Source organism: Corvus brachyrhynchos, unplaced genomic scaffold (genome assembly GCF_000691975.1).
Source record: "Corvus brachyrhynchos isolate BGI_N302 unplaced genomic scaffold, ASM69197v1 scaffold255, whole genome shotgun sequence".
NCBI lineage: Eukaryota > Metazoa > Chordata > Aves > Passeriformes > Corvidae > Corvus > Corvus brachyrhynchos.
The window spans coordinates 1,175,921-1,193,566 of NW_008238358.1; the positions used below are offsets into that span (position 1 = coordinate 1,175,921).

The following is a 17,646-nucleotide window of genomic DNA, read 5'->3' on the forward strand; positions in this document are numbered from 1 at the left end:
GCCCAACCTGCACTTCTGGGTGCCCAGCTGCAGCCCCAGCTCAAAAATGAGCTCTGCACACTGAGGCACAGACTAATGAGCTGTTGCTCTGCATCAGCACAAGACAAGGACACTCATGTCCTCCTGACTCATGTCTCCCAGGCTGGAGAAAGGGTGCCTGCTGCCCAACAGGACAGACAAGAAGCAACTCAGTGGCACTGACAGCTACTAGGTCTGACCAGAGTGAAACACCTGCACGTGGCAAGCTTGGCCCAGGAGAGACCATGGGCTCTCCTACTTGGAGACCTGCAAGGCTGCATTTCACATCACAACAGCTGAGTGTAGGGACAACTAACCAAAACAAGCCCACAACAAAAATCACCATGTTTTTGGAGGTGTTTGAACTCCTCCCTTGCACTCACCATGAGCTCTGAGAAAATCCTGTTTCTTCTGACTTCCCAGGTAAAGAGTAAAAGTGATGTAACTTTGTTTTACTTACCATGCACTGGTCACATACTTAGTACTGAGCAGAGCACAAAGAATGACACGTTTTGAGCCCCAAGGTGCCGAAGTAGTCAAATACAGAACTGAAAAAGCATTTGCTAAGCAAAATAATGTATTTCACAAGGGGACCTTGTTTATACTTCAGATGAATACAGCAATATTTCTTATATGGTGGTTTAAAACAGACTTTGTGGAAGCATGAGCAGGTACATAAATGAGCAAGATGCTGGCAAAGTCAATGAAAGAAGTTCCTGGGGGAGAGGAACAAATAACAAGCACGGACAAAATGTGTAACAGAAACTGGGCCATAGGTCTTTCAGGATAATTTCTATTCCATTTGCAATAAGAGGAGTGAAATAAAAGTAGGGAATCCAGTGTGCATGCCATCACTTTAAGGTATACCTGATCTAAAGAGGACCTGATCCTTAAAGTCTTTTGAGACTATATTAGCATCATTGAGATGCTAAACATTCTTCTACTTGGTTGTTCCTTGAGAACAGCAGAATAAAAGCTGCTTCATTGCTTTTTTCCCCACTCATGTGACTCTCTCTGAGATCTACATACTGTAATGATTACTCAATTTACATCTGATTTAGTGTCTGCTTTTGTGTCTCATTTACCTAATTCATACATATATTGAGTAACGGGTTGTCTAGAGGCAAGCAGCCTATTTCTGCAGGAGGTCACTTAGATTTCCACTGGGTTTAATGTTTTAATTCCTTTTTAGCTGCTAGCAAAATATATTTGGTAACTAAAATCTTGTTTTTTCATTCATTTACATAATAGTGAAATAAATACATCCTTCCTTTAGACATTCATAAGCCATAATCACTGATGGGAATGGGCATATTTCAGTTGAGTATCTGAGGAGATAATTTCAGTACAGTGCTTTTAATTTTTTTTAATTTCATAATCGTTTTTCAGACAGACATGGCCTATAATGACATTAACAATCCTATTCAAACCTGCATCTTTTATCAGCAGAAGACTCATCTTTATTTTTTCAAATATCATCACCTAACAAAACTCTAGAGGCAGGCAAGTCCCATAGCTTAAAAAAAAAAAAATCCACCTCTTGCCAGCAAATTGAAGACATCTGATATGGACTCACAAAGAATCAAACAATATCTAATTTAGTATTATCTTTCAGGGTATTCTACTGGAGGCATATTTGTCAGAAACATCCTCTCCGTAAGCTATGCAAGTTTTTCTTCATTCCAGCTCATTCTGTTTTGCTGGATTTGAACATCTCCCCCATAATTAGTATCTGCAATTGTAAACAAGAATAGAAACAGTCTCAGAAATAAAAAAAGGCAAGCCACAAATTCAAGGGAGTTAGAGACTAACTCAGAGTTACAAGATATAGCCCTTGTAGCAGCATTAAATGCCCTAACGATAAAAACCCACCAATCCATAAAATATCGCCTGTTCCAGATAACTACTGCATGCCTATAAAATACTGAACTGACCAGAGGAGCTGCATTTGGAGGGTTTAAATAAAGAAAGGGAGGACAGAAGAACCTAAGAAGGAGATAGAGCTATGCCGACCTTAAAATTTAAGATTATGACAAACTGAAGATGAAACATAGCCCTTTCATACCACAAAATGAGGAATGGGAGCTTTGGATGGACAAGACTGAGGTCTTAATGTTCTTCCATTTATTTCCGAGGTGACAAGGAGTGATTACCAACTTACACAGGATCCTGCCCTCTAAAGAAAATCCTGGATCTAATGAGGTCAGTGTGTTTTCTCCCATCTTGTGAACTTCAACAAGAACATGATTTTTACCCTTGCTGTTAAATCAGAGAAAGTTTTTCTGCCTGTCTACATTAGTTGTACACTGGGTGAAAAGCAGCAGATTACAGAAAGCCAACTATCAGAAAAGCCAAGTATATTATAGTCTATAGTTTACTGCATTATGTAATTTTCTTTGCTCACAACTACCCCGGAGTTACCATCTTGAAGTGATAATATCAGTAAAATTCAGATTGTAAGGATCCTCTGAAGGTTATCTTGCTCAATCTCTTGTTGAAAGCAAGGCTAACTGCACAGATCAGGTTTCTCAGTCTCCTGTCAACAGGATGTTCCTTGTTTTTGTGACAATGTAGATCAGGGAGTGGAAACATTCCAGGTTTGTCAAAATTACTTTGACATCTTTCACCTGAGATGTTCTGATGCCTTTAAGAGCTCCTCCTGCAAAATGGTCTTGAGTCTCCAGAGACTTTGCAGCCCTTAGTTGCATTTGCAAGGCCCAGTGATGATTTAAAGGAATTCTCAGATTGCTGTCATTTGCACTTTTCTGTTAAAAAGATATGTAAGGTGCTGAGCACATCATACCTGAGCCCCTTTTGTGAAAATTAACTCATTCTGGAACAAACAGTCATGAAAAGAGAATCAAAATAACAATACTCTTGGAAAATAAGACTTAACTTTGCTTACACTTTAGACATTGGGAACTTAATGTCAGGAATGCACACAATACCAATTGCAGTCAAAGCCACATAATCATCCCTCCTCCAACCTCTCCAGCTGAGACTTCAAACAAACTACTTCAGGGAAGTTCATCAGACAAACAGAGAACAAGTATAAAGTAACCACAGCATACCTGCAGAAAAGCTATGGGGAGACAGACACATCCATCTATCAACTTATTCACTGCCAGTGACTAACTCAGCTCCAGCAATTGCTGTAGCAGGTATCAATCAAAACCACTGAGGACTGGTAACACTGTCTTGAGAAAAATACCAGAGACATTGTAATGACCATGGGAAGGCACAACATTGATCTGACACCTCATGAAAACCCAACATTCCCAACCACATGCAGTAACACAGCTTGGGATAGACCCAGGAAGGCGGGCAGCTACTGAGTCCCTGGGGGCCGTCTCCATCAGTAAGGGGGTATCCTTGGAACATCTTCTGAATAGATACTTGCAGCTCCACTTCCTAGTGACACCTCATAAGTTCACACAACCATCTCTGCAACTGCATAAACATTATGCCTGCCTTTGAATGAAATCATAGTAGTGGAAGGAACAAGCCTAGCTTCATGCGATATGATACTCCATGCACATTTTTTTATTCTACACGACATTGAACCTGGAACCTATTGAAAAGAATCCCTCTGTACAAGAACAGGAACAAACTCCATCTGTTAGTCTGGGATTCACAGGTTGCTTCTAATTAACAGTCCTTGATTTCAAAGCAAAACTCAGATTTGACTGAGCAGTCAAAGCTTTAAGACTTCAAGATATTTTGGTTTAAGATCACTATGGAGATTTACACATGCAAACAGATTTCCTGCCTGTCTATCCGCATGAGTTGCATTCTCATTTTTATCCTGTAGTAGCTAAGGGAGTCTGAAAACAGGAATTCTGTGCTGTGGCACTACTTCAAAGTGCATGCCAATGATTTATGATAGACTTTCATAAATCACAAATGGAAGGGCAAGGAATGAAATACTGCTTCCAAGTAATTCTTATGCCCTTATTGATTCCGGAGTGGGCAAGAGCTGACCTACATTCAGTACTGCATCCAAGAAATCCCTAGGCCAGGACAGCCTGTCTCCTAGAAAGCACTCTTAGCCTGGTTGGCTAGTACCTGGGCCAGTTTCACTTTATTAGTTTGGCCTGTAAGTTTCTAGCAGCATTTCAGGTTTACAGAACCAAAACAACCATCAAGTAGTAAAACTCTGATATATACAGAAGAGAACCACACATTGGCCCATTTAAGCAAGAAAGAGCCAGGCCATTGCCCCTGAGCTGCTCTGACCTCTTAGGTGGACAGGTGGCACAGCTTGGGAAAATGTGTCTCCAGATCAAACCAGTCCCTCAATAATGAGAAAACAAGGATGCTAAATGGCTTGGATAAGAATTCCATGCTTACATTTTGAGGGCACAGGTATGACACCTAGAAGTGCTATTTTCATCAGTGTGCAACACCTGGAATAGTGCTGTGATAGTTCAAGAAAAAGGCCAATTCCACATGCCATTCTGTCATCATCAGTTCTTAATGTTCTTAAGCTAGGACAATCTGGGACCAACTGTAGACCTAATGTCTTAAAAATGTCCTCCAGCAGTGAAAAAGCCACATGAAGCAGCTCAAAAATTGCTATCTGGTTCTAAATGTTACAACAAAACCTGTGAAGGGTAGGTGAGACTCATCAACCTCAGCTACTCATAACCAAACATCAGTCTCCCAGTATTCCATGGTAGGCTTTTATTACATGTTCTGGTATGCAGAGTAGCAGCAGATCTAAAATGAGAATCATTCAGAATCAATGGGTTGGGATTAATCTGTCCTCCTGTCCAGTGCAAGTGCTGCCACAGTAATAAACAGAAATCTGATAACTTCATACTGTCAGCACAAAATGAAACTATGACCTTGACCCATGCAACAGCATCCAGTAATTTTTTCATAACTTCAACATACCATACTACGCGGCTATGATCTAATAAGAATCTAAAAGTAATTAACTGGAATTTTTGAAAACTGAAGCCTTAATCAAATATGTATTCTTATCAGGGTTGCAAGCCAGCAATAAATTGGGACATTTAAAAAACTGGGATCCAATCCAATCCGTGATCTGATCAGGGTTCAATGGTTATAATAAATTGGGAGTATTAAAACTGGGATCACATCCAACACTTTATTTTGTCTAAACCACAGGACCTAGCTATGCTGCAAAGTCAGGAATACTCAATGAACAGATATACCACGTTGGATTAACCCTTAATAACTAATGATGCACAAGCTCAGGTGTCCTAAAAACATGTGGTTTAGCACAGAGCTTAATGGTGAGAATAGCAATTATGAACATTTAATCAGAGATGAATATGAACTATAAACAGCCATAATAATGCTTTTAGACTTGGCAGGTGGAATACACAGGAACAAAAGCTACATGGGATTGGCAAAAATGTGCACGTGTATGAGCATACTCTAAGGTACAGCACGCATTTAGAAAAATCATATTTTGATTTTTGCAACAGTCTGAATTTCAACTTTCGATTTGAAGCAATTTGGCTTTTCTACCATACTGCCATGTATCCATCTATTCTCGTTTCACTTTGGTTTCCAGTAACATACAGATTGTTTGTAATTAAATATAATGAAACAAATGCTTACAGAAAGGGAATGAAGTTTCATTCCCGAGTAGTCTCTCCTAAGTGGACTCTAAACGTTTTTAGTTCTGTAGGATGCATCCCTTTGTGCAGGGATCTTGCTGCTGCAAAATTAAACCTCTGTCTGCCAAATATAAAAAGCATATGTATTGATTTTTTAACTATGGGAACAGGCAACAAGCACCAGGGCTGGTAAGACAAGAGAGAAATGCTCTTCAGTTGCTGGAAGGTTTCTGAAAAGTAAAGGAAATTCAGTCTTTAATATAAAAACTGAAACCATTTAGTTTTACCCGAACTTGAGATACAGTATAACTTAAGCATTCAGTTCAGACATTGAGAAAGCAGGGGCTAGATATACCTTCTGCTTCTCTAACACTCTACTCAAACCTTAATACTATTAAAAAATTTTCCTCAATTAATTCCAATGAGGGCTACAAAACCAAGACTGTTTTAACAAAACTACTCCCACAAATACATGCAGAGGATTATTTTTTACATGGAGTGCCTCCTTATTAACTAACTCTCATGCTACTTTAAAAAATCATCCTATTTTCAACAAGGAGCTTCATTTTGTAAATTTTATTCTAATGTCAAGTAAATGTTCAATTCTGTTGGAAGAGAGACCTAGGTCTCACTATGAAAATCCCAGTAAAATACTATTAAACAAATAGGAAAAAATATTTTTCTTTCAATCCATAGTCACTTTATTTGCATTTGGAAGGCAAACAAATTACGATGTATAAAACTCAAGCATCTAATATATTTATCCAGTTTGTTTTGCAATGGCTTTCAAATGTTAGAAAATTAAAACACAACCCCAAATGAGAGGGGAAAGAAATGGAGTAAGGGGTGAAATCTTTTTTGAGGGAAGGAAAAGACAAGGCCTCTTCCAGTATTTAATAATGTAGCAAACATCTTGTTGTTAAAATGATAAATTCTGAGTAATTTACACTGAACACACTAAAAATACAGATTTGAGTCATCTTGATCAAAATAACCCTCAGATATAGCATTTTCTTTTTCCTTCTATGGGCAGATTCTCAACCTTTGGAGCACATGTTTTATTACAGCCAAACTCTTTGAAGCATGAACAAAACGATGAGTTTATTTAAAACAGGGCCTCAGTCCAATGAAGCATGTGACTGATGTCAGGAAGGACAAACCACCTCCTCAAAGAACTGTACCACCAGTTAAGACAGTACTCCTGAACTATCATGAACTCCTGTCTTTTTCCACTCAAGTTTCACTGACATTGAGTCACCTTGGCACAACGAAAACTAAAGGAGGTAGGGGGAGAAGAAGAAAATAATTTAAAGGAGATGCTGAATTCATATTCAATTGGACACATATAAGGCTATTAGTAAAGAAGAAATGCCTAGCATCCAAAATTCCTGTTCACTACTTGAAGTTTGCAGAAGTAGTAGTCGTGTAATAAAGTATTGGCTTTGAAAAGAAGGGAAGCCTGGGGCTGAGGTCTGGAATGAATTCCTAGCCTGACAGGGACTTTTTAGGAACTTGGACAAGCAGCTGCACTGCCTGCATGTCACATTCCCACCCAGAGGACACTTTTTTTTCCTGTCAGGTTTTCTCTCTTCCACCTCAACTGTAAGTGCTTCGGGTCAGGCACAAGCTTCCCTAACAGCAATGAACACAGTGAGACCTTGATCTTGGTGGAGATTGCTAGGGAATACAAGCAGTAAAAAAAATAATGATGTCAGCATTCCAGTGCAGGATGTGGAGCTGCTTCAGAGAACTGCAGCTACAAGGCACCACAGAGAGTTTGTACTGACAACTGAGACTGGGACAATGTGGAATGGAAATAGAAATTACTAGGCTAGTGAAATACTAAATTTATTTTCACTTTCTGAGGTTCAAATCTGAAACTTGGCAGCCCGTAAAAGGAATTGCCAGGCAAATTTATGCTGAGGACCAATGTGCAAGCAAATCCCATCCCTTTGGGAATCATCTGCACTACAGAGTGAGCACTGAATACTCTGTCTGCATACGCCTACTAGCTCTAACACATTCTGGATGTGCCAGACTTGTTGCACATGCACTGTTCAATTCCTTCCCTGTGCAAGCAGGAAATCCAACCTGTTCCAAGCATGATGGGCTTACACTCATGCAGCACACCTACGTAAGAGCTGATGTTTCCTGTCAGAGCCAGAGTCACTGAACTTGTACTGCACAGCCAGCCCATAATTGTGCAGTGAACACATTTGACATTTTTGCATGTCTAAAACTTGTCAAAATTTCTGGAAGACGGCTGCAGTCTTTACAGAAATCCTATCCCTGGCATTTTGTGAAATATTGTTGTGCCTATCCAATACCAATCAAAAAACTCTGCAAAACTATGAGAGACAGCCTAGTCCTGTAAGCTGAAAATGCACTTCCTACTGAAAAAGATTTCTCAGCTGAGATCTTGGAACAGTATTCTGCTTTTTGGAGAGCTGCCAAGCATATATTGCATGCAAAACCAATACCCAAAACCAGGCGAGTTCCACAGCTGCTAAGATGCTGAAAAGCACTTGATCATTAATCCTGTCACACCCAGCCCAAAAATCAGCTACTCCAACCTCTTCTACTAGTGTCCAAAATGGACAACATGGCCTCTGAAAAAAGAAAAAAACGGTCCGATGAAAAATCATAGTATCAGTTAGTATGGTAGGCAGTCAGCATTTTAGAAAACTGTTGAAGCAAAAAAACTGACTTTAGGATTGTAATAATTGGATTGAGGATCTGAAAAGAATTAGTTATACAGCTAGTCTTGGAAAATTAAAATTAGGTGTACATTTAAGTTAATGCTAGAAAGGCTAAATGTTAGAAAAGCAATTTTAGTTTGTTCAAGCTGTTAAATACAGGATTTGATCACAGGTATCAGGGGACGACACTTGCTATATTTCTGTAGTCTCTGCTACTACTATATCCCTAGTAGTTTTACCATACGCTCACTTCACTCAAGGAGAACAGATTTGAAAATATGACTGCATTCTACTAAGTTTCAGTTTTATAAATATGAGACCAAGTATGCAGGATAGCAGCTAGTGAAGTCACAGGAGCAGATGATCTATGGTGTGAATGTCCCACAAGGTTTTCTTTGCCAATATGTGCATTAAAATCTTGGACTTGAATTACATTATAGAATTACTAAATCTTGGGACAGAGCTATAAAACTTGTCTTTACTGTCTTACTGAGCATCCTCATTAGGTGAACAGGCAACAACTAAGCGAAAGGACTGATCTACCCTCAAGTCAGGTAATGTTTCCTTAGTGATTTTAATCAATTTCCCAAACAGTTTTTACCCACATAGGAGAAGTAGCTTCTTTATATAATTTTCCTCTAACAAAAATAAAACCTCTTCTATTTTATGATCAGCTGAAGAAGGGTTCAATAGTCAGCCTGTAGGTAGTCTTATGTGGGCAAACACACAGCCCACATGCTCTTACTTAATTTAGAAAGGTGAAGCAAATTGCTTGTTTTCACAGCATGTGTTGCATTCCTTTGAGGATAACATAGGGAAAATTTCTTCACTATTTTTCTGGGTTTAATTTTTATTTTTTAATTTGAAACCCCCAAAGATATAAGATTTACTACCTGATACAAAAGCGTGATATTCCTATTCTTGTGCCTTACAGAAGAAGAATCAAATAAGTGAGTTAAAAATATCATCTTGGTTCATCCACTTCTCAACACACCTGCTGCTCTCCATTTCAGTCAAAAACTCTTCCAGGTCAAAACTGAAATCATTACTAGAGAAACCAGAATGATGAAGATATTGAGCTGCCAGTTTCCAATGCAGCCGTACCAAGTTACTGTCAATCAGTGACTGTAATTAAAAAAAAGCACACAACGCTGAAGAAATATTAAGAACAATTATCTTGTGTCCAATTGGAACGTTAGACCTCTAGACAGAAGGGTTCATTCCTTCCAGCCTGCCAACATTTTAGTAAATGACACTGGCCCTTTAACAGATGGGATACATGCTTCTTAGCTTGCCAGGATCCTAATAAAAGACACTGGCTTCTTTAAAATGAAGGACACATACCTCTCAAATTGCCAGTATCCAAATTGGGAGTCAGCAGTTTAATATAAAGGCACTCATCAATCTGGCAAAATCAAGGACATGGCACAGAAATTTTAAAACAAATGGTACAAAGTTTCTCCTGACACTACTTAACTTAGATGAACTAAATACTTAAGCACTGGCTAAGCATATCCAGTAGCAGCACTGTAGTAACTAGATACCTTGCTAGCTTTTAAAATAGGAAAAATTAGCAGCAGCCTTCAAGTGTTTGGATTGACTTTTTTCCCCAATCAAACCCATTAGCTACCACTTATAGGGCTGACCATGCACTGCACGACTCAACTGAAAGCAGGGTGTCTTTTCCCTGCGCACTGAGCAGTACCACAAAGGTTGACCATGTGGAAACACTCTGTCTGCCCAAAAGGAACCATGTCTGCTTCCATTCCCTCTCCCAGGAGCAGGATGCTCCAGTGAAGGAGAGAGACCTCCAAAAGTTTTCTGCTTGCACTGACAAAATGTATTACTCCAACTTGTAAAGTTTTACAGCAACTGCAGATACTTCTTGAGAGCCAGCAAACTATAGGCTCTTTAACTTTTCTGAGAGCAGCCATCAGAGGGGAAAAAAAGACCTTTTTCAGCATATTAAGTACTTCTGGATGAGTTGGGGAAAGGGAAAGTGGAGTTTTCTGAACCTTGTTGACACTGACAAACTGTTTCCGGTTTCTGAAGGGTAGACGTAGGGGAAAGCAGAAAACTGTAAAATCTCTTAATCTGGAAAGGTAAGGAATTCACTAAGACTGGGCATAGGAAAGTGTATTTTATGACCTGGACAGACTCCCAGGGTCTTACCTCAGAAATACAACTCCTAGCTGGTGCACAACCGGCTTCTTGCCTTGCCCCTCTTGCCCACCCCACTGCTGGCAGACTCCTGCCTGTGCAGGCTGATTTTAACCATCTGAATCTGCTTTCTTCCAGGTGTCCCTTGGCATATTCAACATTTGTTGCATACACATTCTGCAACATGTGGCTTACCAGCAAACACTGTGCAAAAAAGAACATACCAAAGTACAAAAACTACCATGTGATGGCACAGCCAGATGAAACCAAAGAGGTCTGAAGTGCTGGAAAACAATGGCAGAAGCTGTCAGGAGAGAAGGGAGGAGGTTCTTGCTGTAGAAAAGTAGAGGAGAAAATACTAAGTCAGTGGTCCTGGGAATGGGCAGAGGCGCAACAGGTTTTGAAGGAACTGATCTTCACAAGCTAAAGCAGAAGCTGGGATTTGCATGCTAAAGTGAAGTGCACAGAAGCTGCAGGAGAACAAGCTCCTGTCACACAGCAGCTCTGACTCGGCCAGGACTGGCCTAATGCTCTTGGTTGCCTGGACCTGACTGCAGTGGGCATTGTGTTGGACAGGCAGGCTGGCTGGCTGTTCCTTCAGGAGACACCTTGCTCTGAAGTTTTTCACTTGATGAACAAAGATACTGCTGCCATTTACTCACCTTTCACGTTCATCTTTCATTTTCTCCAGCTCCTCCTCCTTAAGCATGCCTTGCTTTGCAGTCTCCTTCTGATCTGCCTTCCCACTTTTATCTTCTTTCTTCTTTCCAAATCTGTTAAAGATATCAAGGAAGGAGTCATGAGGAAATAATTACAGAAGAAAAAACAGTACTTATCTATCATAAACCACATAAATTTTAGGCAATCAAAACACCAAGGTTTTATCTTAGAGACTCATAAATTTCCCACATTGGAAGATAAGTTATCAGTATTACCTGGGCCATATGCAGGAGGAAGGACTGGTTACAAATTGATTTGGACCCTGTACTTTTGAAAGCTATTGCTTGAAACTTAGTTGAAAAGCCCCATCAAACCTGATATGCAGGGCATTGCAGAGTAGAATATTAATATGGCACATTTTAAAGTGCCTGAAGGTTCCTCTTGCCACATGACAGCTCTCTGAAAGTCATCTGCAGTGGCTGTGGTGTCAGCACCCAGACTGGGCCACTGTTCTGCTCTTACCAGTAACTACTGTCTCTCATTCATGATGCATTAATTTTAGGATTTGTTCTTTGCTAAATGGGGATGCAATCAGAAAGAATAAAATCTTGCTTTGTTCCAAGAGTACAAACCTAGACAGTCCATAAGACCTCTTTTTTAAACTTCTGGGGTTTTCTTTCTGCCTAGTAATATACTATCATGTAATATTTATGCTGTGAAAGTCCTCCAGAGGCCCCAATGGATTTGGGGCTGCCACTGTTGTTTTATACACTGTACAAATATGCATAACAAGTCTGCTTTGCGCAGCCTATAAAAGGTGGCTGAACTGGGGAGATACATTTAATTTCTGGTGGTGTTAGGCAGAATACTGGGGTCAAATATACTCATGAATTATGGACCAAAACGTTTAAAAACCTCCCCTCCTCTTTACCAATTTGAAATTCTCTGTTCCACAAGTAAATGATCAACCTGTGTCTTCCCCTGCAAATTAATATGTCCTTATAGGTACAACAACAATGTAGAGAAAAATAATAACTTTTTCATTATATATACTATATTGCAAACTAATTACTCTGACTCAAAACTGCAAACTCTTCTGTGAAAGTCTGCAGCATTGCCCCAGCTATCTCTCTTTTACCCTTTTTGTTTTTCATGTCAGCCCAAACTGCCTCAAGTGGAACAGCTGAACTACTGTGCCTATATTTAAGCTGTAAATCACTGACCTTATGTTTCTCCACTGACAAAAGCAGAAATTTTGCAAATAGTCAGGCTCATAAGATAATGATCCAAATTTTTTGTGAATTTAATTAATAATTCTGAGCTTGTGGTCAAATGAAGTTACTGGGTTATCTGCAGCAAGTTGTCCAGACAATAAGAACTTGGTTAGAAAGGGAATGATGGATGTGAGAGACAGACACGTAGCATGTGGTACTAACAGAAAGGGCAAATACTACAGGTAGTAACATGAGATGCTTTCTTGTTGCTCTGTCATGGACTGTGCTGAGGAGAAGAAAGACTCCTATCAGTGCACGGTTTTCTCTTTTTTCCTATGTTTTGCAATAGAGATAGATGGTGTCCTGCATTCTTTGAGAGATCCTTTGCTCAAAATATACATACACCTTGTCTACAAATCTTCAGTTCTTTTTTCATGGTCTCTATTCATTTCAGTGCTTCCAGAAATACCGTATATACTTTGCATGCTTTTCCTTTTTCTGAGTGTAGAGCAGCACATTGATTTCACTGCTACTTTCTAAGTTCCAACAGTTCCAAGAGCCTGGAGTCACACACCCCATCAGAAGCTGGCGGTGGCAGTGAAGGCAGCAGTCAGGAAACATAAGAGAGACACAGAGGTTGTACATACAGAGTGAGGAAAAACAAAGTAAGGAGGGTGCACAGGTATGAAATGACCCAGGCGAAAAAGAAAAGCCAAATGAAACTCTGAATATATTATTCTCTACAGAGACGCCAGGCAGTCAAACAAGAAATCACCTGGGTATGAGCACCAACAGGCTGCTCCTTAAAAGCCCTGCTTTCTGACGCTGGCTCATGCTGGGAAGGTCTCACGGCAGTTTTCTCAAGAGGCCATATTAGCACTTGCATCTTGGTCATAATCCAGCTCTGGTACTTTGTTTATATTCATGCTGCCTGCTTTTTTCCCACAGTTTCAATTATAGGTTTGTGGAGTTTCATATTCAACTGTAGCATGCATTGATTTTGAAAACATTATTCTTGGGCATTTTGTATTGCTGCAGGGAGCTGAAGTTGGATATGTTGCATACTCGAGAGAAATGTGAAAAAAAAAAAGTCTTTAACATGCGTCCCTTTCAAGTCTAGATATTATTTCTTGCTTACTCGAGAAATACATTTTAAATAAAATGAAGTGACAATTTTGATTGCAGTAACAGCCAACATAACAAACCCTAGCAAAAACAGTGCTGTTTGCTGGTAGAGCTGTTCTTGCCATAAATTTGGCAAGTTTCAGTGCAATTATAAACTGGGAATAATGAGTTGATCTTGATGAAAACAACTTTTGTTGCTGTGCTGCATTAAAGGCAGCGTGGCCGGCAGTTTGAGGGAGGTGATTTTGCCCTTACACTCCACTCCTGTGGGAGTCCATCTTGAGTGCTGTATCCACCTCTGGGGGCCTCCAACATACAAAAGGATGTGGACCCATTGGAGTGAGTCCAGAGGAGGCCACAATGATGCTCAGAGGGCTGGAGCACCTCTCCTAGCAAGAAAGGCTGAGAGAGCGGGGGTTGTTCAGCCTGAAGAATAATCCATGGAGACCTTGTAGCACCTTCCAGTACCTAAAGGGGGCTACAAAAGACATGGAAAGGGACTTCTCCCGATGGCAAGGAGGGATAGGACACCGGGGAATGGCTTTAAAGTGAAAGGGGGTAGGTTTAGATTAGATATTAGGAAGCAATTCCTCACTGAGGATGGTGAAGCACTGAAACAGGTTGCCCAGGAAAGCTGTGGATGCCCCATTGCTGGAGGTGTTCAAGGCCAGGCTGGATGGAGCTTTGAGTAACCTGGGACAGTGGAAGGTGCCCCTGCTCATGGCAGGGTGGAAATGGGTGATCTTTAAGGTCCCTTCCAACCTAAACCATTATATGATTCTATGACTATATTTTTGCTATTTTTTGCTTCAGATAGAATTTGTACAGGCTTACAATTTTGACCTGTTATACCAAGTATGCAGCATATAGCTCAAGGCTAGGGAAATATTCAGATGTAGGTAGTTTTTTTTGCCTCTTCTGCACACTGCTATATCATAAAAATCCATTCTTTTATTATTATGTTTCTCAGCTCAACAAAAATCTTGCACAAATATAAGAAAATAAAAGCAGCACAAAATTTAACACTAAGAAAAGCAACATACACAGACAGCATTAAATGACAAAGAACCCAGTATCATCTCTGCCTGAATTTATACACCCTGTCCTAAAAGTTATGGTCTGCTCACTGATGTGTTCTAATTGCCATGGGCTTCTGATGATAAAATTAACTTTCAGCCATTGTAATTTTGTATGGGTTTGTGCACTAGAGGCTTAACAGTCTCTATGGCTTATTGGAACAACAACAACAACAAAAAAGGCAGTAAGAGTACTTGCTGCATGATCAAACTAGGTTTGATCATATTATCATTGATATCAGTTGAGGCCCTCCACTGATTTCAACAAGAACAGGATAAAATCCATTGTCAAATTACACTATGTAATTAATCAAATCCATATTAAAATTCTATGAAAACTGAATGGCTTTAGGATTTGAAAATGCCAATTCTCCAGGCAACGAATAATTGGACTGTGGCAAAATCTGCCTTCCATATTAATACTATTGTCAGCAGAATAAAAACATTGATGAAAAATTGTATGGTACACAAATTTTTAAAATGTCTGTTTTGCTATACTGTGCAGTCAAATTCTCTTCAACTTAATATCTGATGGATTTATTACTCTGAAAACCTTTTATAACAAATGGAGAACTATTACTAGAAGACCTGAAAACAAATGGATCAGCTGTATCTTCTCATTCTATAGCCATCTATAATCAATTTATGTCAAATGAAGCCACTGGTCATTGTAATGACAGTAAGGAAATAAATCCATGCCTCCCCAGTTTGAGTGAATGCCCCCGTTCTTTGATTATCCACTGTAAATGCCTAGGAAGCACTGTTAAAGATGTTACAGCCCTGTTAACCTTAGTATACTTTTCAGTTGGGAAAGTTAATATTCCAGCTACTCAGAGCACAGTTCTCCTGTAAATAAAAACATAAAGGGATTTTTTTAATGTGAACAGATCTTTGAGGGCTTTGTGCTTTTGGGAAAAGCCCATATGCGACTGTTGAAAATACGCCGTGCAAGAGTGAGGCATTATCCTATTTCTATTAATTTCAAAGGGTGCCTTGCAAACAACTGAAATTGTTCCCCTTAGAAACATTAAGGAAATAAAGTCTCTGAATACCAAATGTATGTTGTCTTGCAGTATTTATTGCCATTCTACAGGCTATAGCATTAAAGCATATGTATGCTTCTTTTCAAGGATTCTAAGGGATAAAAATGAAAACAAACCTACTACAGACCTGCTCTGTTATTACTTGGGATAAATGTCTTGCATGCAAGACTTAAAGCTGTGGTCATGGCAACACTTCGTTTCTGTGTGGAGCCGTGGGCTCCCAGATCTCAAATGTGTTGATATTTGCTTCAAGGATTAAAAAGCAGGCAGGTCTATAAAGTCCCAGACTTCTAAGCAGCAGAAACATCTGGTGAGTGGAACCTTGAAGCAGCTTGCCGACTAAATTCAGCAATTTGGATTTCTTAGCTAATTCAGTTGCCCAAGATCAGGAGGTTCCACACAGCTAACAAGGTACATAATAAAAGCACAAACATCTGTGGGAAAACAATTCAAGAGAGCCTATGACACAGTCAAGCAAGACACAAAGCCTAACACTGTCAGAAAATCTTGACATCTCCAGAAACGATCTGTAAAAAACCAGTGATTTGTAGAGTACATATAACAAAAGCTCTGACTCTCAGTCATTTCACAGCAAAATGGGGAAAAATGCTGAGATTATTAAAGCAGGTCCCTTATGAAAGACTAGAAATAGCTCTTAAAATTAAATTTAAATGTGAGTAAGAATGAATAAGTGAGAAAGAAAGATAAAGATACTAATAAGGTATGATTTTCAGGTCCACACAGGGACTATAAAAAGCTTATTAACTGCCACTACTGCCGTGTGTTTTAAGTTATTTTATCACTCAGCTTTTACGGTAGAAGAAATACTCTAGAAGCAGTGCTGTGCTTTGATTAATTGCTTTCATACACACACTTTCACAGAGTATTAAACATTGCTGTAAAGATCCTTAGTGAGTCAGACTTGCTGGTGATTACAGGCCAGGCTCATTTTACATTTATGTTAATAGCAGCATTAATGAAATACATCTTTCACATTTTTAGTGGCTCTCTAAATACCTAAAAGGTTTGTTACTAAATGTTTACTTACTGGGCAGAAGTATGCCATTGAGTATTACACCAGTGGGATCAAGAGCTTTGCAACAGCTAAAAAAACTACAGAAAGAAAATAACACGTTTTGGTAAAACATGTTTGATGATTTGAGAATGGAGCACACACAGGAAGGCAACAAGGTTCAAATCTTCAAGATCCCAGAAGATGAAAGTGCCTCCACAACCAAGCTAAACATGATAAAAAGGGCAGCTCTGTGCTGGGCGGGCTGTGAGCCAGGAGGGGTTAAGCATCTCTCTTCCTGGTCCCACTGCTAGCCCCTTGCTTCCAGAGAGCGGATCCCATTCCCTCTGTGGAGGATTTAGCCCCAACAACATCGAGATGCCCTTCCCAGTCTACAACACAAATTACAGCAAAACCTCCTTATGACACAGCCTTGCCCAGGAGCAGGTTATGACCCAATCTCCCTGCTTTGGCAGGGTGAGAGGAAAGCACCAACAAGATGATGAACACAGGAGAGGGCTAGTTCAGCCCCTTCTGCTCCCTGCTGCTGGGTGAAGAGTGTCTCCAATTCTGGGGCTGTGCCATGTACAACACCAATTCTGTTGGGTAAATCGGAAAGAGATCTTCTGAAAAGTAAAGGAAAAAAACCCCACTTTTAATTAGATTTGGTGAGGTTTGCTTGCAGGAAAGACTTGTGAAGGTAGCCTGCTGCCTCACCGTTCTCCCACTGCTGGGGCTCACTCCCAGGGCAGCAACAAGAGGAGGGCAGCAAAAGCAACAGCTTGCCAGGGCAAACAACAGGGCAGCTTAGGCAACCAAAAATAGCTCCCCTGAAGAAGGAAAAATGACCTAACCTCTGACCTATTACACCAGTAAAGGCATGCAACAAATTGTCCAAGCGTGCTATTCTACAATTATTATTTGTATTTCACAAATGCAGCTAAACTTCATGAATGTGGGTATCCTCATATTTAGCCGTATTATTTTGGGAGATAATCCACATTATTTTAATGCTGTGATCAGAGTTAAAATGATTATGTTCAGCAGG

At 39.8% G+C, this 17,646-nt stretch overlaps 1 protein-coding gene across 1 annotated transcript in view; it reads right to left on the reverse strand.

The window, feature by feature from the left end:
• PARD3B (par-3 family cell polarity regulator beta) overlaps positions 1-17,646 on the reverse strand; it is a 382,717-nt gene that overhangs the window by 86,691 nt on the left and 278,380 nt on the right. The window contains exon 20 of the mRNA XM_017735561.1: positions 11,131-11,241. Within this exon, the coding sequence (XP_017591050.1) occupies positions 11,131-11,241 (111 nt within the window). The remainder of the gene's footprint in view (positions 1-11,130; positions 11,242-17,646) is intronic.